General features: G+C 51.3%; 1 protein-coding gene across 1 annotated transcript in view; it reads left to right on the top strand.

The window, feature by feature from the left end:
• Positions 1 to 23195, top strand: part of LRRC73 (leucine rich repeat containing 73) — a 129575-nt gene that overhangs the window by 44690 nt on the left and 61690 nt on the right. Inside the window, exon 2 of the mRNA XM_069768227.1 lies at positions 2925 to 3074. Coding sequence (XP_069624328.1) covers positions 3017 to 3074 — 58 coding nt within the window. The 5' untranslated portion in view covers positions 2925 to 3016. The remainder of the gene's footprint in view (positions 1 to 2924; positions 3075 to 23195) is intronic.

Raw genomic sequence — 23195 nt, forward strand, 5'->3', positions numbered from 1 at the left:
GTTACAGGCATTAGACAAATTTAGGTTAAATTTAGTTAAACTGAAGAGAGAGGAGGGTCTGGGTAAGCCAGCCCTGTTGGTGATGTCACAGGCTGCGGTTTATAAGTTTTGCCAGACCCCAGCAGTTACTCTGTCTGCTGGAGCCTATGTGAGTCTGACTTGAAGAGCTGTTCCTAACCAGAGTCCTAATGCACTGGGACAGATGGAAACTCCACCAACTAGCCTGGTTGCCTGCAATGTTCTGAACACATGTAAGTGTTGATTTCTCATGTAATCCCTGTTTTTTTTTTATAATTACCTTTGTACATATTTTCAATTGTCTCATATTGTAACATCTTTATATAACTTTTTATAAACACTGCCTTATTTTTCGGAGTAAAAATATTTAAAGTACTAGTTCGTTCTTCCTGTTCTAAAACGTACCCTAAGTCTTCGGAATGGAATTATGCTACTGTTTTGGGTTAGCTGCAGACCCGTTTAATAGAAGCTGGTGGCAGCATACGTTTTACTGGGTAGTTGGGAGTCGTTTTAGCGACTGCGGCGTTGATAATTATTGTTCCTGCCTGAGTGGGAGTAGTTAATCGCGTCGCTGCAGCGTGCCCAATAGCCAGTACATAGAAGGCAGCCTTTCTGGCGACTAATTACCCTAGGTGCAGTACCTAATCTGACCTGAGAGTAAGGGGGGCGCCAGAGAGCTGCAAGTTTCAAGTGGAACTGTAAGCGGGATATACTTAAATCCCTGCAGTTCGTGGTATATTGAAGAGCAGTGGGATAACTAAAATAAGCCCCTGCTGTAAACTAAGAGGTCAATAGCCTTGTGTGTGTTTTTCATCACATTGTGGAGTGGAGGGATAACTAAGATAAGCCCCCTGCACATGTGATAGCCGTCTGTTGGCCTAAAGTCACCCCGATCCGTGATGTGGGGGTGACGGTCACGGTGTGAATCGTGACAAATTGGTGGCAAGGTGGTGGGATCTTAGAGCATTAGTGATGTGATCATTCCTCTCACTAAAAACTTGCAAAGTTCTTGCGAGAACTCTGCGCAAATAAGTTTGGAGAACGAGCTCAGTGTTTATTAGTCCTGAAACAATTGTGTGTACTGGTAATTATCCCTTCCCTTTCTCTTTGTTTTTCTGTCCTATCTTTTATTTGGCAACCATGGTTGGGCTGGGAGAAACCTTTTATGGGCAGCAGACCAGAGACACCCTTATTGCCTAATGCAAGTTACAGCACATTGACTTTGCAGGCAAAAACTAAAGCCCAACTGGTCGCAGATCTGGTGCAATGGGAAGCCCCTCTAGACCACTCTCAGAGCTCAGTGCCCTCAGAAGCCAGCACAAGCGAACATCGTTCTGCAGCAGAGGTCCAACCATTGGATGCCGGCCCTATTAGTAATCAGGGCTAATTGGACCCCCACCTGTGGGCGGCCTTGGAAGAATTCCCCACTGACGACCATGAGGAACGTCGGCAGCTGATTCAACAGTACTGGCAGGAGGTCCGAGCCGAGCGGCAAGCCGAGCAGGAGGCTGAGAGAGCCGAGCGAGAGGCCCAGGCCCAACGAGCTGAGCGCCAAGCCCAGCGAGAACATGAACGGGAGATGCTCCGGCAGGGGGGGATGCCCTCCACCGCCCAGAGCCGTGAGCCCAGCAGCGCTCAGATACCGAAGGCCCGGCCCGATCACTTTCCTGTTATGGAAAAGGACGGGGACTTGGACACTTTTCTGCGGACCTTTGAGAAAGCCTGCAGACAGTACCAGCTGCCTACAGATGAATGGGCACGATACCTGACACCAGGGCTGAGAGGCAAAGCTGTGGAGGCGTTTGCTGCCCTCCCTCAAGAACAAGATGGTGACTATGAGGCCATCAAGCAGGCCCTGGTAACAAAGTACCAGCTTACACCCGAGGTTTACCGTAGAAAGTTCTGGAACCTCCAACGTGGCCCACACGACAGTTACAGTGATGTGGCACATGGACTGGGGACCCATTTTGACCAGTGGACCCAAGGACTATCAGTGACCACCTTTGCACAGCTACGAGACCTGATGATCAAAGACCAATTCTTTGATCTTTGCCCAGCTGAGGTGCAACAGTTCGTGATGGACAGAGAACCCAAAGACGTGACGAAAGCAGCGCAGATTGCCGATGCCTAAGAGGCCAACCGTAGATTGGAAGCGCGGAAGCGTCACCACCAGCTGGAGAGGGGGTAAGCCTGCATCCAACGCCAGTACCCCTGCCAGCCAACACACCAGAGATCCTGTCCCCGTGGCCAACAGCACCAGACCTACCACGAACCTCGCTAGTGCTTCCACTGCAAGCGGACTGGTCATATCAGTCCCTACTGTCCAGACATGCAGAAGAACCCCCCAGCCAAGGCCCCAGGGCCTAATGCAGCAGTTCTTTTGGTGGGTGGTGTGGTTGGGAGGGTGTGTGACAACGTACAGCACGTCACGGTGGGAGGCCATGTTGCTACAGGCCTCAAGGACACGGGGGCTGAACGAACCCTCATCCGACCCGAACTGGCGGCCCCTGAAGAAATCATTCCGGGGAAAACCCTAACTGTCACTGGGATTGGGGGCATCAGCTGTCCCTTACCAATGGCCCGGGTTTATATTGATTGGGGTGCCGTGAGCGGGGTGAAGGAAGTGGGGCTGTCTGATAATTTGCCCACTGATGTTTTGTTGGGGACTGATTTGGGGAGGATGGTTGCATACTACATCCCTGACACCCCTCCCCAATCTGCTAATAAGGGTAACGTTAACCCTGATGATGATGATGATGGGAAATCGCATGTGTTACCTGACCATGCTTTATCTTGTAATGATGCATCTATTAACCATTTTTTCCATAGGATTGATGGTGAAAATGTTGTACCTGTGCCATCGGAGCCTGATAATGATTTTTCTGTGAAAATTGATGTGTCCATAGGTACAGGCGTGCCCAGCCACGTCGCTCTACGGAGTGAGACAGCTGAGGAATCCCTAGCAGGGGCAAGTGTCGGTGCTACAGGAAATGGGGAGATGCATGGGAACCGTGAGGAAGGTGATGCCATGAAAGTGACCAGTGCCACCGAGAAAGGTAACTCGCCCATAAGTAGCACTGCCCCTGGAGTGTTGGGGGTGGATGGGGAGGTAGAGCCCATAGCAGAGCCGGCTGATGGGTCTGTAGAAATCCCCAGGGAGACAGCCTATGTAGCTGCTGTCACCCGCAGTCAGAGTGCCCGGAACGCAGATAACTGCCTTTGTGACTGAACCCCAGGTGGACCCAGAGCAGGTCCAAGATGGTTCCCGTGGGGAAGGGACCCTGACATCGCTTCTGGCTTCCCCTAGCCAGGAGTTTCAAGCCGCTCTGCGCACAGATGCGAGCCTAGAGAGTTTGAGACAACTCGCCGAGACGCCCACCTCCGTGACTGAGAAGGAGAGGGTGTTCTGGGAACGAGGAAGGTTGTATTGGGACACAGTACCCGGAAAATCGCAAAAGGAGTGGTTGAGGGAAAGACAGCTGGTCGTCCCGCAGCAATTCCGGGGTGAGTTGTTACGGATTGCCCATGAGATCCCGCTAGCTGGACACTTGGGGATCAGCAAAACTAAGGCCCAGCTGTCTCAACGCTTCTATTGGCCTAAGATGGGGACAGATGTGTCAAACTACTGCCGCACCTGTATCACCTGTCAAAGAGTGGGGAAGGTGGGGCCTGCTCTTAAGGCTCCCCTGATCCCTTTGCCAGTGATAGAGGAGCTTTTCCAGAGAATCGCGGTGGACATTGTGGGCCCACCGGCCGTCCCCAGCGGCTCTGGAAAGCAATACATCCTTACTGTGGTAGACTACGCTACCCGGTACCCAGGGGCAGTAGCTCTGTCGTCAACTAGGGCAGATAAGGTGGCGGATGCCCTGTTGGCCATCTTTTCACGTGTAGGATTTCCCAGAGAGATGCTTAATGATCAAGGGACCCAATTTATGTCTCGCCTAATGGAGGCTCTCTGTTAGAGAATGTAGGTGAAGCACCTGGTATCGAGTGGTATCACCCACAGACCAATGGCTTGTGTGAACGCTTGTGTCACGATATGGTATGAAATATCATAAGTAGTTCTCTTGCTAGCCTGAGTGGGCTAAGCCCCCCCTTCTTGGAATAACAGTTTGTAGCTGCAAATTCCTGGCTGTCCTTCTCTGAGAGTATGGGGGAAGAGAGGTTTTATTGCCGAACGGAATTTACGACTAGCATTTCCTGTGTAAGCTCTTGTTCAGCTATAAGGAAAAGTGGCTCCAAAAATTCAGGAAAGATTCTTTGTTTAGTTTTTGTTAGATATTAGGCAAACGATTTAAGCTAGAAATACGAAAATATATATTTTTATTCTCACTCGGTGTATCTACACAACCCGCGAAACACGAGCTTCTAACTCCATCTGGTAAAGAAGTAGGGATTTCTCTGGAAATATGTATCCCAGATAGGACATATTTGATCTCATTAGAATGCTCACGTTAATCCGAGATGATTGATGGGTTTTTTTAGGACGCTGACATGTTCTGTAGTGAAGTTATAGAAATCAGAGAGAATAGTTTAAAGTTTAGGCAGAATGTAGAGAGAGGAGGGACTGGATAAGCCAGCCTTTCTGTGATGTCACGGCCTTGAAAGTATAACTGGCTGCACACATCCCCAGCTGTGTCTCTGCTAGATTTCTTCCTGACTTCTTGTTCTCTCCTGAAGCCAGCAGCATCCCATGGACTGGGATATATGGAAACTGCCCTAGCCTGGTTGCCTGTCATGCTTTGAACATGTAAGTGTTGCTTTTTCTCATTTATTCCCTTTATGTTATAATTACCCTTGTACATATTTGCAATTGTCTCATTTGTAACTTCTTTATAAAATATTTTTTCATAAAGCACTGCCTAATTAATTTCAATGGAATATACTATTATATATTAGTTCGTTCATCCATGCTCTAAACTTACCCAGTCTTCTGAAGTGAAATACGCTACTGTTACTGTTGTGTTGGGTTAGCTTCGGACCCGTTTAATCGAAGCTGGTGGCAGCGAGAAGTGTGCAGACTTTTGGGTTATGTTGTAGCGGCTGCGACGTTAATAATTATTGTTCCTGCCTGAGTGGGAGTAGTTATCGCGTCGCTGCAGCGTGCCCAATAGCCAGTACATAGCAGGCAGCCTTTCTGGCGACTAATTACCCAGGGTGCAGTACCTAATCTGACCTGAGAGTAAGGGGGCGCCAGAGAGCTGCAAGTGTTAAGTGGAACTGTAAGCGGGATATACATAAATCCCTGCAGTTCGTGGTATATAGAAAAGCAGTGGGATACCTAGAATAAGCCCCTGCTGTAAACTAAGAGGTCAATAGCCTTGTGTGTGGTTTTTTCATCACATCGTGGAGTGGAGGGATAACTAAGATAAGCCCCCTGCACATGTGATAGCAGTCTGTTGGCCTAAAGTCACCTCAATCCGTGACGTAGGGGTGACGGTCACGGTGTGAATCCTGACCCATTGGTGACAGCGGTCAGGGGGAATCGTGACAATTGGTGGCAGCGGTGGGATATCTTAGAGCATTAGTGATTTGGTTTGAGTAATCATTCCTCTCACTAAAAACTTGCAGAAAGTTCTTGCGAGGACTCTGCGCAAATAAGTTTGGAGAACGAACTCAGTGCTTTTTAGTTGTGAGACAATTGCGTACTGGTAATTATCCCCTCCCTTTCTCTTCGTTTTTCTATCCTATCTTTTATTTGGCAACCATGGTTGTGCTGGGAGAAACCTTCTATGAGCAGCAGACCAGAGACACCCTTGTTGCCTTATGCAAGTCACAGCACATTGACTTTGCAAGCAAAAACAAAGCCCAACTGGTCGCAGATCTGGTGCAATGGGAAGCCGCTCGAGACCAATCTCAGAGCTCAGAGGCCGCAGAAGCCAGCACCAGCGAACATGGTGCTGCAGCAGAGGTCCACCCACTGAATGCTGGCCCTGTTAGCAATCCGGGCGAATTGGACCCCCACCTGCAGGCGGCCTTGAAAGAATTCCCCACTGACGACCATGAGGGACGTCGGCAGCTGATTCAGCAATACCGGCAAGAGGCCCGAGCTGAGCGAGAGGCCCGAGCTGAGCGAGAGGCCCAGGCCCAGCAAGCGGAGCGGGAGTACCAGCTGCAGATGGCCCGACTGCAAATGCAGGGGTCGTCCCAGTCCAGCCGTGAGCCCAGCAGCGCTCAGATGCCTAAACCCCGGCCCGATCACTTCCCTGTTATGGAGAAGGACGGGGACTTGGACACTTTTCTGCGGGCCTTTGAGAAAGCCTGCAGACAGTACCGGCTGCCTACAGAAGAATGGGCCCGATACCTGACACCAGGGCTGAGAGGTAAAGCTCTGGAGGCGTTTGCTGCCCTCCCTCAAGAACAAGATGGTGACTATGAGGCCATCAAAAAGGCTCTGATAGCCAAGTACCAGCTTACACCCGAGGTGTACCGTAGAAAGTTCCGGACCCTCCAACGTGGCCCACATGACAGTTACAGTGATGTGGTGCATGGACTGGGGACCCACTTTGACCAGTGGACCCAAGGACTGTCAGTGACCACCTTTGCGCAGCTGCGAGACCTGATGATCAAAGACCAGTTCTTTCATCTTTGCCCAGCTGAGGTGCGACAGTTCGTGATGGACAGAGAACCCAAAGACGTGACGAAAGCAGCGCAGATTGCCGATGCCTATGAGGCCAACCGTAGATCGGAAGTGCGGAAGCCAGTCACCACCAGCTGGAGAGGGGGTAAGCCTGCAACCAACGCCAGTACCCCTGCCAGCCAACACACCCGAGGTCCTGGCCCTGTGGCCAACAGCACCAGACCTACCACCGAACCTCGCGCGTGTTACACCTGCAAGCGGCCTGGGCATATCAGTACCTTCTGTCCAGACAGGCCGAAGAACCCCCCAGCCAAGGCCCCAGGGCCTAATGCAGCAGTTCTTTTGGTGGGTGGTGTGGTTGGGAGGGTGTGTGACAACGTACAGCCCGTCACTGTGGGGGGCCATGTTGCTACAGGCCTCAAGGACACCGGGGCTGAACGAACCCTCATCCGACCCGAACTGGCGGCCCCTGAAGAAATCATTCCGGGGAAAACCCTAACTGTCACTGGGATTGGGGGCATCAGCTGTCCCTTACCGATGGCCCGGGTTTTTATTGATTGGGGTGCTGGGAGCGGGGTGAAGGAAGTGGGGCTGTCGGATAATTTGCCCACTGATGTTTTGTTGGGAACTGATTTGGGGAGGATGTTTGCATACTACGTCCCTGACACCCCTCCCCAATCTACTAATAAGGGTAACGTTAACCCTGATGATGATGATGATGATGGGAAATCGCATGTGTTACCTGACCATGCTTTATCTTGTAATGATGCATCTAATAACCATTTTTTCCCTAGGATTGATGGTGAAAATGTTGTACCTGTGCCAGCGGAACCTGATAATGATTTTTCTGTGAAGGGTAATGTGTCCATAGGTACAGGCGTGCCCAGCCACGTCGCTCTGCGGAGTGAGACGGCTGAGGAACCCCTAACAGGGGCAAGTGTCGGTGCTACAGGAAATGGGGAGATGCATGGGAACCGTGAGGAAGGTGATGCCATGAAAGTGACCAGTGCCACCGAGGAAGGTAACTGGCCCATAAGTAGCACTGCCCCTGGAGTGTTGGGGGTGGATGGGGAGGTAGAGCCCATAGCAGCGCCGGCTGATGGGCCTGTAGAAATCCCCGGGGAGACAGCCTACATAGCTGCTGTCACCCGCAGTCAGAGTGCCCGGAACGCAGATAACTGTCTGCCTTCCGGACCCTCCTCAGTCATCACGGTGACTGAACCAGAGGTGGACCCAGAGCAGGTCCAAGAGGGTTCCCGTGGGGAAGGGACCCTGACGTCGCTTCTGGCTTCCCCTAGCCAGGAGTTTCAGGCCGCTCTGCACACAGATGCGAGCCTAGAGAGTTTGAGACAACTTGCCGGGACGCCCTTCTCCGAGACTGATAAGGAGAAGGTGTTCTGGGAACAAGGAAGGTTGTACCGGGAGACAGTACCCGGAGAATCACAAAAGGAGTGGTTGAGGGAAAGACAGCTGGACGTCCCGCAGCAATTCCGGGGTGAGTTGTTGCGGATTGCCCATGAGATCCCGCTAGCTGGACACTTGGGGATCAGCAAAACTAAGGCCCGGCTGTCTCAACACTTCTATTGGCCTAAGATGGGGACAGATGCGTCAAACTACTGCCGCTCCTGTATCACTTGTCAAAGAGTGGGGAAGGCGGGGCCTGCTCTTAAGGCTCCCCTGATCCCTTTGCCAGTGATAGAGGAGCCTTTCCAGAGGATCGCGGTGGACATTGTGGGCCCGCTGGCCGTCCCCAGCAGCTCTGGAAAGCAATACATCCTTACTGTGGTAGACTATGCTACCCGGTACCCAGAGGCAGTAGCTCTGTCGTCAACTAGGGCAGATAAGGTGGCGGATGCCCTGTTGGCCATCTTTTCACGTGTAGGATTTCCCATGGAAATGCTTACTGATCTAGGGACCCAATTTATGTCTCGCCTAATGGAGGCTCTCTGTAAGAGAATGCAGGTGAAGCACCTGGTATCGAGTGCGTATCACCCACAGACCAATGGCTTGTGTGAACGCTTCAATGGTACCCTCAAACAGATGCTACGCATGCTGGTTGAGACTCAAAGGCGCGACTGGGAGCGGTACCTCCCACACCTGCTGTTCGCTTACCGAGAGGTTCCGCAGGCCTCGACGGGGTTCTCACCCTTCGAGCTCCTGTACGGCAGGCGAGTCCGGGGACCCCTTGGGTTGGTAAGAGAATTCTGGGAAGAGGAGCCGAACCCTTCTGAAGTGTCCATAGTGGAGTATGTCATGCGCTTCCGTGACAAGATGCAGACCTTGACGCAGTTGGTGCATGACAACATGACGCAGGCTCAGGCTGATCAGAAGCACTGGTACGACCAGAACGCCCGGGAGCGGACCTACCACGTGGGTCAAAAGGTGTGGGTGCTGGTCCCCGTACCAACGCATAAGCTTCAGGCAGCCTGGGAGGGCCCGTACGTCGTCCACCAACAGCTCAACCCGGTCACTTACGTGGTCACGCTTGACCACGCTCGGGGTAGGCGAAAGGCCTTTCACGTCAACATGATGAAGGCTCATCACGAACGTGAACCTTTCGTCCTACCGGTCTGCAGCTTACCCGAAGACGGGGAGGAAGACACCCTCCTGGACTTGCTGGCCCAAGCCAAGGCCAATGGGTCCATCGAGGATGTGGAGGTAAGCGCCTTGTTAACTGAACCCCAGCGGGTGCAGTTGCAAACCACACTGGAACCCTTCCGGGTCGTATTCTCCAACCGACCTGGGAAGACAGAGTTAGCAGTCCACGAGGTGGACACCGGGAATCACGCCCCACTACGGCGAACACCCTATCGAATCTCTGACCAGGTGCAGCAGACTATGCGCCAAGAGATCGATGAGATGTTACAGCTGGGGGTGATTCGACGGTCAAAGAGCGCGTGGGCATCACCTGTAGTTCTCGTGCCAAAGAAGGACCGGACCACCCGGTTCTGCGTGGACTACAGGGGGCTCAACGCCATCACAGCCTCGGATGCGCACCCAATGCCGCGCATGGAGGAGCTGCTTGAGAAGTTAGCTGGCGCAGATTACCTAACAATAATGGATCTGAGTCGAGGATACTGGCAGATTCCCCTGAGCCCCGAGGCGCAGGAGAAGTCCGCCTTTATCACACCCTTTGGACTGTACGAGTCCACGGTCATGCCCTTCGGCATGAAGAATGCCCCTGCCACTTTCCAGCGGATGGTCAACCTCCTGCTTCAGGGACTGGAGACATACGCCGTGGCGTACTTGGATGACATTGCCATCTTCAGTCCCTCCTGGAAGGAACACCTGCAGCATCTCGAGGAGGTGCTCAGGCGAATTCACCAAGCAGGACTGACTATCAAGCCGGGAAAGTGTCAGATGGGCATGAGGGAGGTTCACTACCTGGGGCACCGGGTAGGCGGGAACACCCTGGAGCCAGAGCCTGACAAAGTGGGAGTGATCGTGAACTGGCCCACTCCCGTGACCAAGAAACAGGTGATGTCCTTCTTGGGCACTGCAGGGTACTATAGGCGCTTCGTAAAGCACTATAGTAGCCTGGCAAAACCTTTGACGGACCTCACCAGGAAGAAGCTACCTCACATTGTCAACTGGACAGATGGCTGTGAGGGGGCCTTCCAGGCGTTGAAAACCGCACTGTGCAACGCCCCTGTGTTGAAAGCAGTCGACAGCAGTCGACCGTTCTTGGTGCAGACCGACGCCAGCGAGTTTGGCCTGGGTGCTGTGCTCAGCCAGGTTGACTCGGAGGACCAAGAGCACCCCGTGTTATACCTGAGCCGGAAACTTTTGCCGAGGGAAGTGGCCTACTCCACAATTGAGAAGGAGTGCCTGGCCATAGTCTGGGCCCTGCAGCGCTTGCAGCCCTACTTGTATGGTCACACTTTCACTGTGGTGACCGACCACAACCCTCTTCGCTGGCTAAACGCCATGTGTGGAACCAACGGCAGGTTGCTACGCTGGAGCCTTGCCCTTCAGCAGTTTGACTTCACCATTGAACATAAAACGGGCAAAGAGCATGGGAATGCAGATGGACTCTCCCGCCAGGGTGAACCTACTGAGGTGCCCATGGAGGCATACCGTGGGGTACTGCCTCCCTAGCGCACACCAAAAGGGGGAGGTGTCACGATATGGTATGAAATATCATAAGTAGTTCTCTTGCTAGCCTGAGTGGGCTAAGCCCCCCCTTCTTGGAGTAACAGTTTGTAGCTGCAAATTCCTGGCTGTCCTTCTCTGAGAGTATGGGGGAAGAGAGGTTTTATTGCCGAACGGAATTTACGACTAGCATTTCCTGTGTAAGCTCTTGCTCAGCTATAAGGAAAAGTGGCTCCAAAAATTCAGGAAAGATTCTTTGTTTAGTTTTTGTTAGATATTAGGCAAACGATTTAAGCTAGAAATACGAAAATATATATTTTTATTCTCACTCGGTGTATCTACACAACCCGCGAAACACGAGCTTCTAACTCCATCTGGTAAAGAAGTAGGGATTTCTCTGGAAATATGTATCCCAGATAGGACATATTTGATCTCATTAGAATGCTCACGTTAATCCGAGATGATTGATGGGTTTTTTAGGACGCTGACATGTTCTGTAGTGAAGTTATAGAAATCAGAGAGAATAGTTTAAAGTTTAGGCAGAATGTAGAGAGAGGAGGGACTGGATAAGCCAGCCTTTCTGTGATGTCACAGCCTTGAAAGTATAACTGGCTGCACACATCCCCAGCTGTGTCTCTGCTAGATTTCTTCCTGACTTCTTGTCCTCTCCTGAAGCCAGCAGCATCCCATGGACTGGGATATATGGAAACTGCCCTAGCCTGGTTGCCTGTCATGCTTTGAACATGTAAGTGTTGCTTTTTCTCATTTATTCCCTTTATGTTATAATTACCCTTGTACATATTTGCAATTGTCTCATTTGTAACTTCTTTATAAAATATTTTTTCATAAAGCACTGCCTAATTAATTTCAATGGAATATACTATTATATATTAGTTTGTTCATCCATGCTCTAAACTTACCCAGTCTTCTGAAGTGAAATACGCTACTGTTACTGTTGTGTTGGGTTAGCTTCGGACCCGTTTAATCGAAGCTGGTGGCAGCGAGAAGTGTGCAGACTTTTGGGTTATGTTGTAGCGGCTGCGACGTTAATAATTATTGTTCCTGCCTGAGTGGGAGTAGTTATCGCGTCGCTGCAGCGTGCCCAATAGCCAGTACATAGCAGGCAGCCTTTCTGGCGACTAATTACCCAGGGTGCAGTACCTAATCTGACCTGAGAGTAAGGGGGCGCCAGAGAGCTGCAAGTGTTAAGTGGAACTGTAAGCGGGATATACATAAATCCCTGCAGTTCGTGGTATATAGAAAAGCAGTGGGATACCTAGAATAAGCCCCTGCTGTAAACTAAGAGGTCAATAGCCTTGTGTGTGGTTTTTTCATCACACCGTGGAGTGGAGGGATAACTAAGATAAGCCCCCTGCACATGTGATAGCCGTCTGTTGGCCTAAAGTCACCTCAATCCGTCACGTCGGGGTGACAGTCACGGTGTGAATCCTGACCCATTGGTGACAGCGGTCAGGGGGAATCGTGACAGCTTGAATGGTAACCTCAAACAGATGCTACGCATGCTGGTTGAGACACAAGGGCGTGACTGGGAGCGGTACCTCCCACACCTTCTATTCGCTTACCGAGAGGTTCCGCAGGCTTCGACGGGGTTCTCCCCCTTCGAGCTCCTGTATGGCAGGCGAGTTCTGGGACCCCTTGGGTTGGTAAGAGAATCCTGGGAAGAGGAGCCGAACCCTTCTGAAGTGTCCATAGTGGAGTATGTCATGCGCTTCCGTGACAAGATGCAGACATTGACGCAGTTGGTGCATGACAACATGACGCAGGCTCAGGCTGACCAGAAGCACTGGTACGACCAGAACGCCCGGGAGCGGACCTACCACGTGGGTCAAAAGGTGTGGGTGCTGGTCCCTGTACCAAAGGATACGCTTCAGGCAGCCTGGGAGGGCCCGTACGTCGTCCACCAACAGCTCAACCCGGTCACCTACGTGGTCACGCTTGACCACGCTCGGGGTAGGCGAAAGGCCTTTCACGTCAACATGATGAAGGCTCATCATGAACGTGAACCTTTCGTCCTACCGGTCTGCAGCTTACCCGAAGACGGGGAGGAAGACACCCTCCTGGACATGCTGGCCCAAGCCAAGGCCGGTGGGTCCATTGAGGACGTGGAGGTAAGTGCCTCGTTAACTGAACCACAGCGGTTGCAGTTGCAAACCACACTGGAACCCTTCCGGGTCGTGTTCTCCAACCGACCTGGGAGGACTCAGCAGTCCACGTGGTGGACACCGGGAATCATGCCCCACTACGACACCCTATCGAATCTCCAACCAGGTGCAGCAGGTTATGCACCAGGAGATCGATGAGATGTTACAACTGGGGGTGATTCGACGGTCAAAGAGTGCGTGGGCCTTGCCTGTAGTTCTTGTGCCAAAGAAGGATCGGACCACCCGGTTCTGCGTGGACTACAGGGGACTCAACGCCATCACAGCCTCTGACGCGCATCGAGGAGCTGCTTGAGAGGTTAGCTAGCGCAGAGTACCTGACCATAATGGATCTGAGTCAAGGATACTGGCAGATTCCCCTGAGGCGCAGGAGAAGTCCGCCTTTATCACACCCTTCGGACTGTACGAGTCCACAGTCATGCCCTTCGGCATGAAGAATGCCCCAGCCGCTTTCCAGCGGATGGTCAACCTCCTGCTTCAGGGACTGGAGAACTACGCAGTGGCGTACTTGGATGACATTGCCATCTTCAGTTCCTCCTGGGAGGAACACCTGCAGCATCTCGAGGAGGTGCTCAGGCGAATTCACCGAGCTGGACTGACTATCAAGCCGGGAAAGTGCCAGATGGGCATGAGTGAGGTCCACTAGCTGGGGCACCGGGTAGGCGGAGGCACCCTAAAGCCAGAGCCTGAGAATGTGGGAGCGATCGTGAACTGGCCCACTCCCGGGACCAAGAAACTGGTGATGTCCTTCCTGGGCACTGCAGGGTACTATAGGCGCTTCGTACAGCACTATAGTAGCATGGCAAAACCCTTGACGGACCTCACTCAGGAAAAAGCTACCCCACATCGTCAACTGGACCAATGGCTGTGAGGGGGCCTTCCAGGCGTTGAAAACAGCACTATGCAACGCCCCTGTGTTGAAAGCAGTCGACCGTTCTTGGTGCAGACCGACACCAGCGAGTTTGGCCCTGGTGCTGTGCTCAGCCAGGTTGACTCGGAGGACCAAGAGCACCCGGTGTTACACCTGAGCCGGAAACTTTTGCCGAGGGAAGTGGCCTATTCCACAATCGAGAAGGAGTGCCTGGCCATAGTCTGGGCCCTGCAGCGCTTGCAGCCCTTCTTGTACGGTCGCACCTTCACTGTGGTGACCGACCACAACCCTCTGCGCTGGCTAAACGCCATGTGTGGAACCAACGGCAGGTTGCTACGCTGGAGCCTTGCCCTTCAGCCGTTTGACTTCACCATTGAACACAAAATGAGCAGGGAGCATGGCAATGCAGATGGACTGTCCCGCCAGGGTGAACCTGTTGAGGTGCGCATGGAGGAGCACCATCATGTCCTGCCTCCATAGCGCACACCTGAAGGGGGAGGTGTAAGGATAATGTATAATATAAGTTTAGTTGCTCTTGCCTGTTAGCACCATACTGTGGGCGTTGACCCCCCTTTTCTTCAGGGTTTAGCTTTTCTTTTCAATGGGTTGTCACGATATGGTATGAAATATCATAAGTAGTTCTTTTGCTAGCCTGAGTGGGCTAAGCCCCCCCTTCTTGGAGTAACAGTTGTAGCTGCAAATTCCTGGCTTTCCTTCTCAGAGAGTGTGGGGGTTAGAAGTTTTATGGCCGAACGGAATTTACGACTGGCATTTCCTGTGTAAGCTCTTGTCCAGCTAGAACAGGAAAAATGGCTCCAAAAATCCATGAAAGATTCTTTGTTTAGTTTTTGTTAGATATTAGGCAAACGATTTAAGCTAGAAATACGAAAATATATATTCGTAGTCCCACTCGGTGTAGCTACACATCTCATGACACTCGGGTTTCTAACTCCATCTGGTAAAGAAGTAGGGTTTTCTCTGTAAATATGTATCCCAGATAGGACATATTTGATCTCATTAGAATGCTCACGTTAATCTGAGATGAATGATGAGCTTTTTAGGACGCTGACATGTTTTGTAGTGAAGTTATAGAAATCAGAGAGAATAGTTTAAAGTTTAGGCAGAATGTAGAGAGAGGAGGGTCTGGATAAGCCAGCCTTTCTGTGATGTCACAGCCTTAATGTTTTAAGTGTTTGGCAGGCTCTGAGGAGTCACTTGCTGCTGGATTTCTTGTCCTGTCCTGGAAGAGCCCTGCTCACGTCCCAATGAGCTGGGACGTATGGAAAAACTCCACTAGCCTGGTTGCTTGTCATGCTTTAAACATGTAAGTGTTGCTTTTCTCATTTATTCCCTTTATGTTATAATTACCCATGTACATATTTGCAATTGTCTCATTTATAACCTCTTTATAAACTATTTTTGATAAAGCATTGCCTAATTATTTTTAATGGGATATACTATTATATATTAGTTTGGTCTCCTGTTCTAAACCGTACCCTAAGTCTCTGAAGGGAAATACGCTACTGTTACTGTTGTGTTGGGTTAGCTTCGGACCCGTTTAATCGAAGCTGGTGGCAGTGATACCGATAGTGTGCAGACTTTTGGGTTATGTGGTAGCGGCTGCGGCTTTAATAATTATTGTTCCTGCCTGAGTGGGAGTAGTTATCGCGTCGCTGCAGCGTGCCCAATAGCCAGTACATAGCAGGCAGCCTTTCTGGCGACTAATTACCCAGGGTGCAGTACCTAATCTGACCTGAGACTAAGGGGGCGCCAGAGAGCTGCAAGTGTTAAGTGGAACTGTAAGCGGGATATACATAAATCCCTGCAGTTCGTGGTATATAGAAAAGCAGTGGGATACCTAGAATAAGCCCCTGCTGTAAACTAAGAGGTCAATAGCCTTGTGTGTGGTTTTTCATCACATCGTGGACTGGAGGGATAACTAAGATAAGCCCCCCTGCACATGTGATAGCCGTCTGTTGGCCTAAAGTCACCTCAATCCGTGACGTAGGGGTGACGGTCACGGTGTGACTCCTGACCCGTTGGTGACAGCGGTCAGGGGAATCGTGACAATTGGTGGCAAGGCGGTGGGATATCTTAGAGCATTAGTGATTTGGTTTGAGTAATCATTCCTCTCACTAAAAACTTGCAGAAAGTTCTTGCGAGGACTCTGCGCAAATAAGTTTGGAGAACGAACTCAGTGCTTTTTAGTTGTGAGACAATTGCGTACTGGTAATTATCCCCTCCCTTTCTCTTCATTTTTCTATCCTATCTTTTATTTGGCAACCATGGTTGTGCTGGGAGAAACCTTCTATGAGCAGCAGACCAGAGACACCCTTGTCGCCTTATGCAAGTCACAGCACATTGACTCTGCAAGCAAAAACAAAGCCCAACTGGTCGCAGATCTGGTGCAATGGGAAGCCGCTCGAGACCAATCTCAGAGCTCAGAGGCCGCAGAGGCCAGCACAAGCGAACATGGTGCTGCAGCAGAGGTCCAACCACTGAATGCTGGCCCTGTTAGCAATCCGGGCGAATTGGACCCCCACCTGCAGGCGGCCTTGAAAGAATTCCCCATTGACGACCATGAGGGACGTCGGCAGCTGATTCAGCAATACCGGCAGGAGGCCCAGCGAGCTGAGAGAGAGGCCCGAGCTGAGAGAGAGGCCCGAGCTGAGAGAGAGGCACAGGCCCAGCGAGCCGAGCGGCAAGCTGAGCGGGAGTACCAGCTGCAGTTAGCCCGACTGCAAATGCAGGGGTTGTCTCAGACCAACCGTGAGCCCAGCAGCGCTCAGATACCTAAGCCCCGGCCCGATCACTTCCCTGTTATGGAGAAGGACGGAGACTTGGACACTTTTCTGTGGGCCTTTGAGAAAGCCTGCAGACAGTACCGGCTGCCTACAGATGAATGGGCCCGATACCTGACACCAGGGCTGAAAGGTAAAGCTCTGGAGGCGTTTGCTGCCCTCCCTCAAGAACAAGATGGAGACTATGAGGCCATCAAGCAGGCTCTGATAGCCAAGTACCAGCTTACACCCGAGGTGTACCGTAGAAAGTTCCGGACCCGCCAACGTGGCCCACACGACAGTTACAGTGATGTGGTGCATGGACTGGGGACCCACTTTGACCAGTGGACCCAAGGACTGTCAGTGACCACCTTTGCACAGCTGCGAGACCTGATGATCAAAGACCAGTTTTTTCATCTTTGCCCAGCTGAGGTGCGACAGTTCGTGATGGACAGAGAACCCAAAGACGTGACGAAAGCAGCGCAGATTGCCGATGCCTATGAGGCCAACCGTAGATCGGAAGCGCGGAAGCCAGTCACCACCAGCTGGAGAGGGGGTAAGCCTGCAACCAACGCCAGTACCCCTGCCAGCCAACACACCAGAGGTCCTGTCCCTGTGGCCAACAGCACCAGACCTACCAACGAACCTCGCGCGTGTTACACCTGCAAGCGGCCTGGGCATATCAGTACCTTCTGTCCAGACAGGCCGAAGAACCCCCCAGCCAAGGCCCCAGGGCCTAATGCAGCAGTTCTTTTGGTGGGTGGTGTGGTTGGGAGGGTGTGTGACAACGTACAGCCCGTCACTGTGGGAGGCCATGTTGCTACAGGCCTCAAGGACACCGGGGCTGAACGAACCCTCATCCGACCCGAACTGGCGGCCCCTGAAGAAATCATTCCGGGGAAAACCCTAACTGTCACTGGGATTGGGGGCATCAGCTGTCCCTTACCAATGGCCCGGGTTTTTATTGATTGGGGTGCTGGGAGCGGGGTGAAGGAAGTGGGGCTGTCTGATAATTTGCCCACTGATGTTTTGTTGGGGACTGATTTGGGGAGGATGTATGCATACTACGTTCCTGACACCCCTCCCCAATCTACTAATGAGGGTAAAGTTAACCCTGATGATGATGATGATGGGAAATCGCATGTGTTACCTGACCATGCTTTATCTTGTGTTGATGCATCTACTAATGATTTTTTCCCTAGGATTGATGGTGAAAATGTTGTACCTGTGCCAGCTGAACCTGATAATGATTTTTCTGTGAAGGTTAATGTGTCCATAGGTACAGGTGTGCCCAGCCACGTCGCTCTGCGGAGTGAGACGGCTGAGGAACCCCTAACAGGGGCAAGTGTCGGTGCTACAGGAAATGGGGAGATGCATGGGAACCGTGAGGAAGGTGACGCCATGAAAGTGACCAGTGCCACCGAGGAAGGTAACTGGCCCATAAGTAGCACAGCCCCTGGAGTGTTGGGGGTGGATGGGGAGGTAGAGCCCATAGCAGCGCCGGCTGATGGGCCTGTAGAAATCCCCGGGGAGACAGCCTACGTAGCTGCTGTCACCCGCAGTCAGAGTGCCCGGAACGCAGATAACTGTCTGCCTTCCGGACCCTCCTCAGTCCCCACTGTGACTGAACCAGAGGTGGACCCAGAGCAGGTCCAAGAGGGTTCCCGTGGGGAAGGGACCCTGACGTCGCTTTTGGCTTCCCCTAGCCAGGAGTTTCAGGCCGCTCTGCACACAGATGCGAGCCTAGAGAGTTTGAGACAACTCGCCGAGACGCCCACCTCCGTGACTGATAAGGAGAGGGTGTTCTGGGAACAAGGAAGGTTATACCGGGAGACAGTACCCGGAGAATCACAAAAGGAGTGGTTGAGGGAAAGACAGCTGGTCGTCCCGCAGCAATTCCGGGGTGAGTTGTTGCGGATTGCCCATGAGATCCCGCTAGCTGGACACTTGGGGATCAGCAAAACTAAGGCCCGGCTGTCTCAACACTTCTATTGGCCTAAGATGGGGACAGATGTGTCAAACTACTGCCGCTCCTGTGTCACCTGTCAAAGAGTGGGGAAGGCAGGGCCTGCTCTTAAGGCTCCCCTGATCCCTTTGCCAGTGATAGAAGAGCCTTTCCAGAGGATCGCGGTGGACATTGTGGGCCCGCTGGCCGTCCCCAGCAGCTCTGGAAAGCAATACATCCTTACTGTGGTAGACTATGCTACCCGGTACCCAGAGGCAGTAGCTCTGTCGTCAACTAGGGCAGATAAGTTGGCGGATGCCCTGTTGGCCATCTTTTCACGTGTAGGATTTCCCAGGGAAATGCTTACTGATCAAGGGACCCAATTTATGTCTCGCCTAATGGAGGCTCTCTGTAAGAAAATGCAGGTGAAGCACCTGGTATCGAGTGCGTACCACCCACAGACCAATGGCTTGTGTGAACGCTTCAATGGTACCCTCAAACAGATGCTACGCATGCTGGTTGAGACTCAAGGGCGCGACTGGGAGCGGTACCTCCCACACCTGCTGTTCGCTTACCGAGAGGTTCCGCAGGCCTCGACGGGGTTCTCCCCCTTCGAGCTCCTGTACGGCAGGCGAGTTCGGGGACCCCTTGGGTTGGTAAGAGAATCCTGGGAAGAGGAGCCGAACCCTTCTGAAGTGTCCATAGTGGAGTATGTCATGCGCTTCCGTGACAAGATGCAGACCTTGACGCAGTTGGTGCATGACAACATGACGCAGGCTCAGGCTGATCAGAAGCACTGGTACGACCAGAACGCCCGGGAGCGGACCTACCACGTGGGTCAAAAGGTGTGGGTGCTGGTCCCCGTACCAACGGATAAGCTTCAGGCAGCATGGGAGGGCCCGTACGTCGTCCACCAACAGCTCAACCCGGTCACTTACGTGGTCACGCTTGACCACGCTCGGGGTAGGCGAAAGGCCTTTCACGTCAACATGATGAAGGCTCATCACGAACGTGAACCTTTCGTCCTACCGGTCTGCAGCTTGCCCGAAGACGGTGAGGAAGACACCCTCCTGGACTTGCTGGCCCAAGCCAAGGCCAATGGGTCCATCGAGGATGTGGAGGTAAGCGCCTCGTTAACTGAACCCCAGCGGGTGCAGTTGCAAACCACACTGGAACCCTTCCGGGTCGTATTCTCCAACCGACCTGGGAGGACTGAGTTAGCCGTCCACGAGGTGGACACCGGGAATCACGCCCCACTACGGCGAACACCCTATCGAATCTCTGACCAGGTGCAGCAGACTATGCGCCAAGAGATCGATGAGATGTTACAGCTGGGGGTGATTCGGCGGTCAAAGAGCGCGTGGGCATCACCTGTAGTTCTCGTGCCAAAGAAGGACCGGACCACCCGGTTCTGCGTGGACTACAGGGGGCTCAACGCCATCACAGCCTCGGATGCGCACCCAATGCCGCGCATGGAGGACCTGCTTGAGAAGTTAGCTGTTGCAGATTATCTAACAATAATGGATCTGAGTCGAGGATACTGGCAGATTCCCCTGAGCCCCGAGGCGCAGGAAAAGTCCGCCTTTATCACACCCTTTGGACTGTACGAGTCCACGGTCATGCCCTTCGGCATGAAGAATGCCCCTGCCACTTTCCAGCGGATGGTCAACCTCCTGCTTCAGGGACTGGAGACGTACGCCGTGGCGTACTTGGATGACATTGCCATTTTCAGTCCCTCCTGGAAGGAACACCTGCAGCATCTTGAGGAGGTGCTCAGGCGAATTCACCCAGCAGGACTGACTATCAAGCCGGGAAAGTGTCAGATGGGCATGAGGGAGGTTCACTACCTGGGAAACCGGGTAGGCGAAGGCACCATGGAACCAGATCATGGCAATGGTGATGGGTTGGCCCACCAGGGTGAACCTGCTGAGGTGCGCATGGAGGAGAACCATCAGGTCCTGCCTCCCTAGCGCACACCAAAAGGGGGAGGTGTCACGATATGGTATGAAATATCATAAGTAGTTCTTTTGCTAGCCTGAGTGGGCTAAGCCCCCCCTTCTTGGAGTAACAGTTGTAGCTGCAAATTCCTGGCTTTCCTTCTCAGAGAGTGTGGGGGTTAGAAGTTTTATGGCCGAACGGAATTTACGACTGGCATTTCCTGTGTAAGCTCTTGTCCAGCTAGAACAGGAAAAATGGCTCCAAAAATCCATGAAAGATTCTTTGTTTAGTTTTTGTTAGATATTAGGCAAACGATTTAAGCTAGAAATACGAAAATATATATTCGTAGTCCCACTCGGTGTAGCTACACATCTCATGACACTCGGGTTTCTAACTCCATCTGGTAAAGAAGTAGGGTTTTCTCTGTAAATATGTATCCCAGATAGGACATATTTGATCTCATTAGAATGCTCACGTTAATCTGAGATGAATGATGAGCTTTTTAGGACGCTGACATGTTTTGTAGTGAAGTTATAGAAATCAGAGAGAATAGTTTAAAGTTTAGGCAGAATGTAGAGAGAGGAGGGTCTGGATAAGCCAGCCTTTCGGTGATGTCACAGCCTTAATGTTTTAAGTGTCTGGCAGGCTCTGAGGAGTCACTTGCTGCTGGATTTCTTGTCCTGTCCTGGAAGAGCCCTGCTCACGTCCCAATGAGCTGGGACGTATGGAAAAACTCCACTAGCCTGGTTGCTTGTCATGCTTTAAACATGTAAGTGTTGCTTTTCTCATTTATTCCCTTTATGTTATAATTACCCATGTACATATTTGCAATTGTCTCATTTATAACCTCTTTATAAACTATTTTTGATAAAGCACTGCCTAATTATTTTTAATGGGATATACTATTATATATTAGTTCATAGTAACATAGTAACATAGTAACATAGTTAGTAAGGCCGAAAAAAGACATTTGTCCATCCAGTTCAGCCTATATTCCATTATAATAAATACCCAGATCTACGTCCTTCTACAGAACCTAATAATTGTATGATACAATATTGTTCTGCTCCAGGAAGACATCCAGGCCTCTCTTGAACCCCTCGACTGAGTTCGCCATCACCACCTCCTCAGGCAAGCAATTCCAGATTCTCACTGCCCTAGGAGTTCGTTCTCCTGTTCTAAACCGTACCCTAAGTCTCTGAAGGGAAATACGCTGTTACTGTTGTGTTGGGTTAGCTTCGGACCCGTTTAATCGAAGCTGGTGGCAGTGATACCGATAGTGTGCAGACTTTTGGGTTATGTGGTAGCGGCTGCGGCTTTAATAATTATTGTTCCTGCCTGAGTGGGAGTAGTTATCGCGTCGCTGCAGCGTGCCCAATAGCCAGTACATAGCAGGCAGCCTTTCTGGCGACTAATTACCCAGGGTGCAGTACCTAATCTGACCTGAGACTAAGGGGGCGCCAGAGAGCTGCAAGTGTTAAGTGGAACTGTAAGCGGGATATACATAAATCCCTGCAGTTCGTGGTATATAGAAAAGCAGTGGGATACCTAGAATAAGCCCCTGCTGTAAACTAAGAGGTCAATAGCCTTGTGTGTGGTTTTTCATCACATCGTGGACTGGAGGGATAACTAAGATAAGCCCCCCTGCACATGTGATAGCCGTCTGTTGGCCTAAAGTCACCTCAATCCGTGACGTAGGGGTGACGGTCACGGTGTGACTCCTGACCCGTTGGTGACAGCGGTCAGGGGAATCGTGACATGGGTGTAGAAGAGCTTTTATTGCTTCTTGCTGCAAATTCCTGACTTTCAGCTCCCAAACCCCTCATGCCCCTCCCAAAGGAATTTTTACGATCTGTATAGATGCATAGACAGTTGTACCAGCTGAAACTGGTTGGATCTCCCTTTTAAAACATGAGGCTCTTTGTCTTAATCTTGTAAGATTCTGGGCCAACGATTTGGGTTAGGAAAATAATAAGTACATATTGCTAAAGTCCATCAGCGCATCTATCCACCACTGTGAGCGCTACCCCAGGTAAAAAAGTACGGATTTCTCTGGAACTATGCATCCCATCAAGCCCAAATTTGGTCTCATTAGAACAACAATGTTAATACAAGATAAATGCTTGGTGTGTTATGATTCTGACATGTTCTGTAGCGGAGATGCAGGCATTAGATAAACTTGTGTGCAATTTAGTAAGACTGAAGAGATAGGAGGGTCTGAGGAAACCAGCCCTGTTAGTGATGTCACGAGGCTGTGGTTATTTCAGTGACTCCACTTTACCCAACCTTCAGAGTCTGTGAGAGTCTGTCTGAGTCTGACTTGAGGAGCCCTCACTGCCAGTCCTGATGCATTGGTACTTTGGGAGCTCCGCCCACTAGCCTGGTTGCCTAAAATGACCTGAACACTTGTTAGTGTTAAATTCTCATTTAATCCCTTTATTTTATAATTACTTTGTACATAATTTCAATTGTCTAATTGTATCATCTTTATATAACTTTTTATAAACACTGCCTTAAATCTTTTATGGAGTATAATATTTAAAATACTAGATTCGTTCTTCTGCTCTAAAACATACCCTAAGTCTTCTGAAGGGAATTAAGCTACTATTTTTGGTTAGCTTCGGACCCGTTTAATCGAAGCTGGTGGCAGTATACCGTGTGCTGTGCCTTTGGGAGTCGTTGTAGCGACTGCGGCGTTGATAATTATTGTTCCTGCCTGAGTGGGAGTAGTTATATCGCCTCGCTGCAGCGTGCCCAATGGCCAGTACATAGCAGGCAGCTTTTCTGGCAG

The sequence above is a fragment of the Ranitomeya imitator genome, chromosome 5 (assembly GCF_032444005.1).
Source record: "Ranitomeya imitator isolate aRanImi1 chromosome 5, aRanImi1.pri, whole genome shotgun sequence".
NCBI classification, from domain to species: Eukaryota; Metazoa; Chordata; class Amphibia; order Anura; family Dendrobatidae; genus Ranitomeya; species Ranitomeya imitator.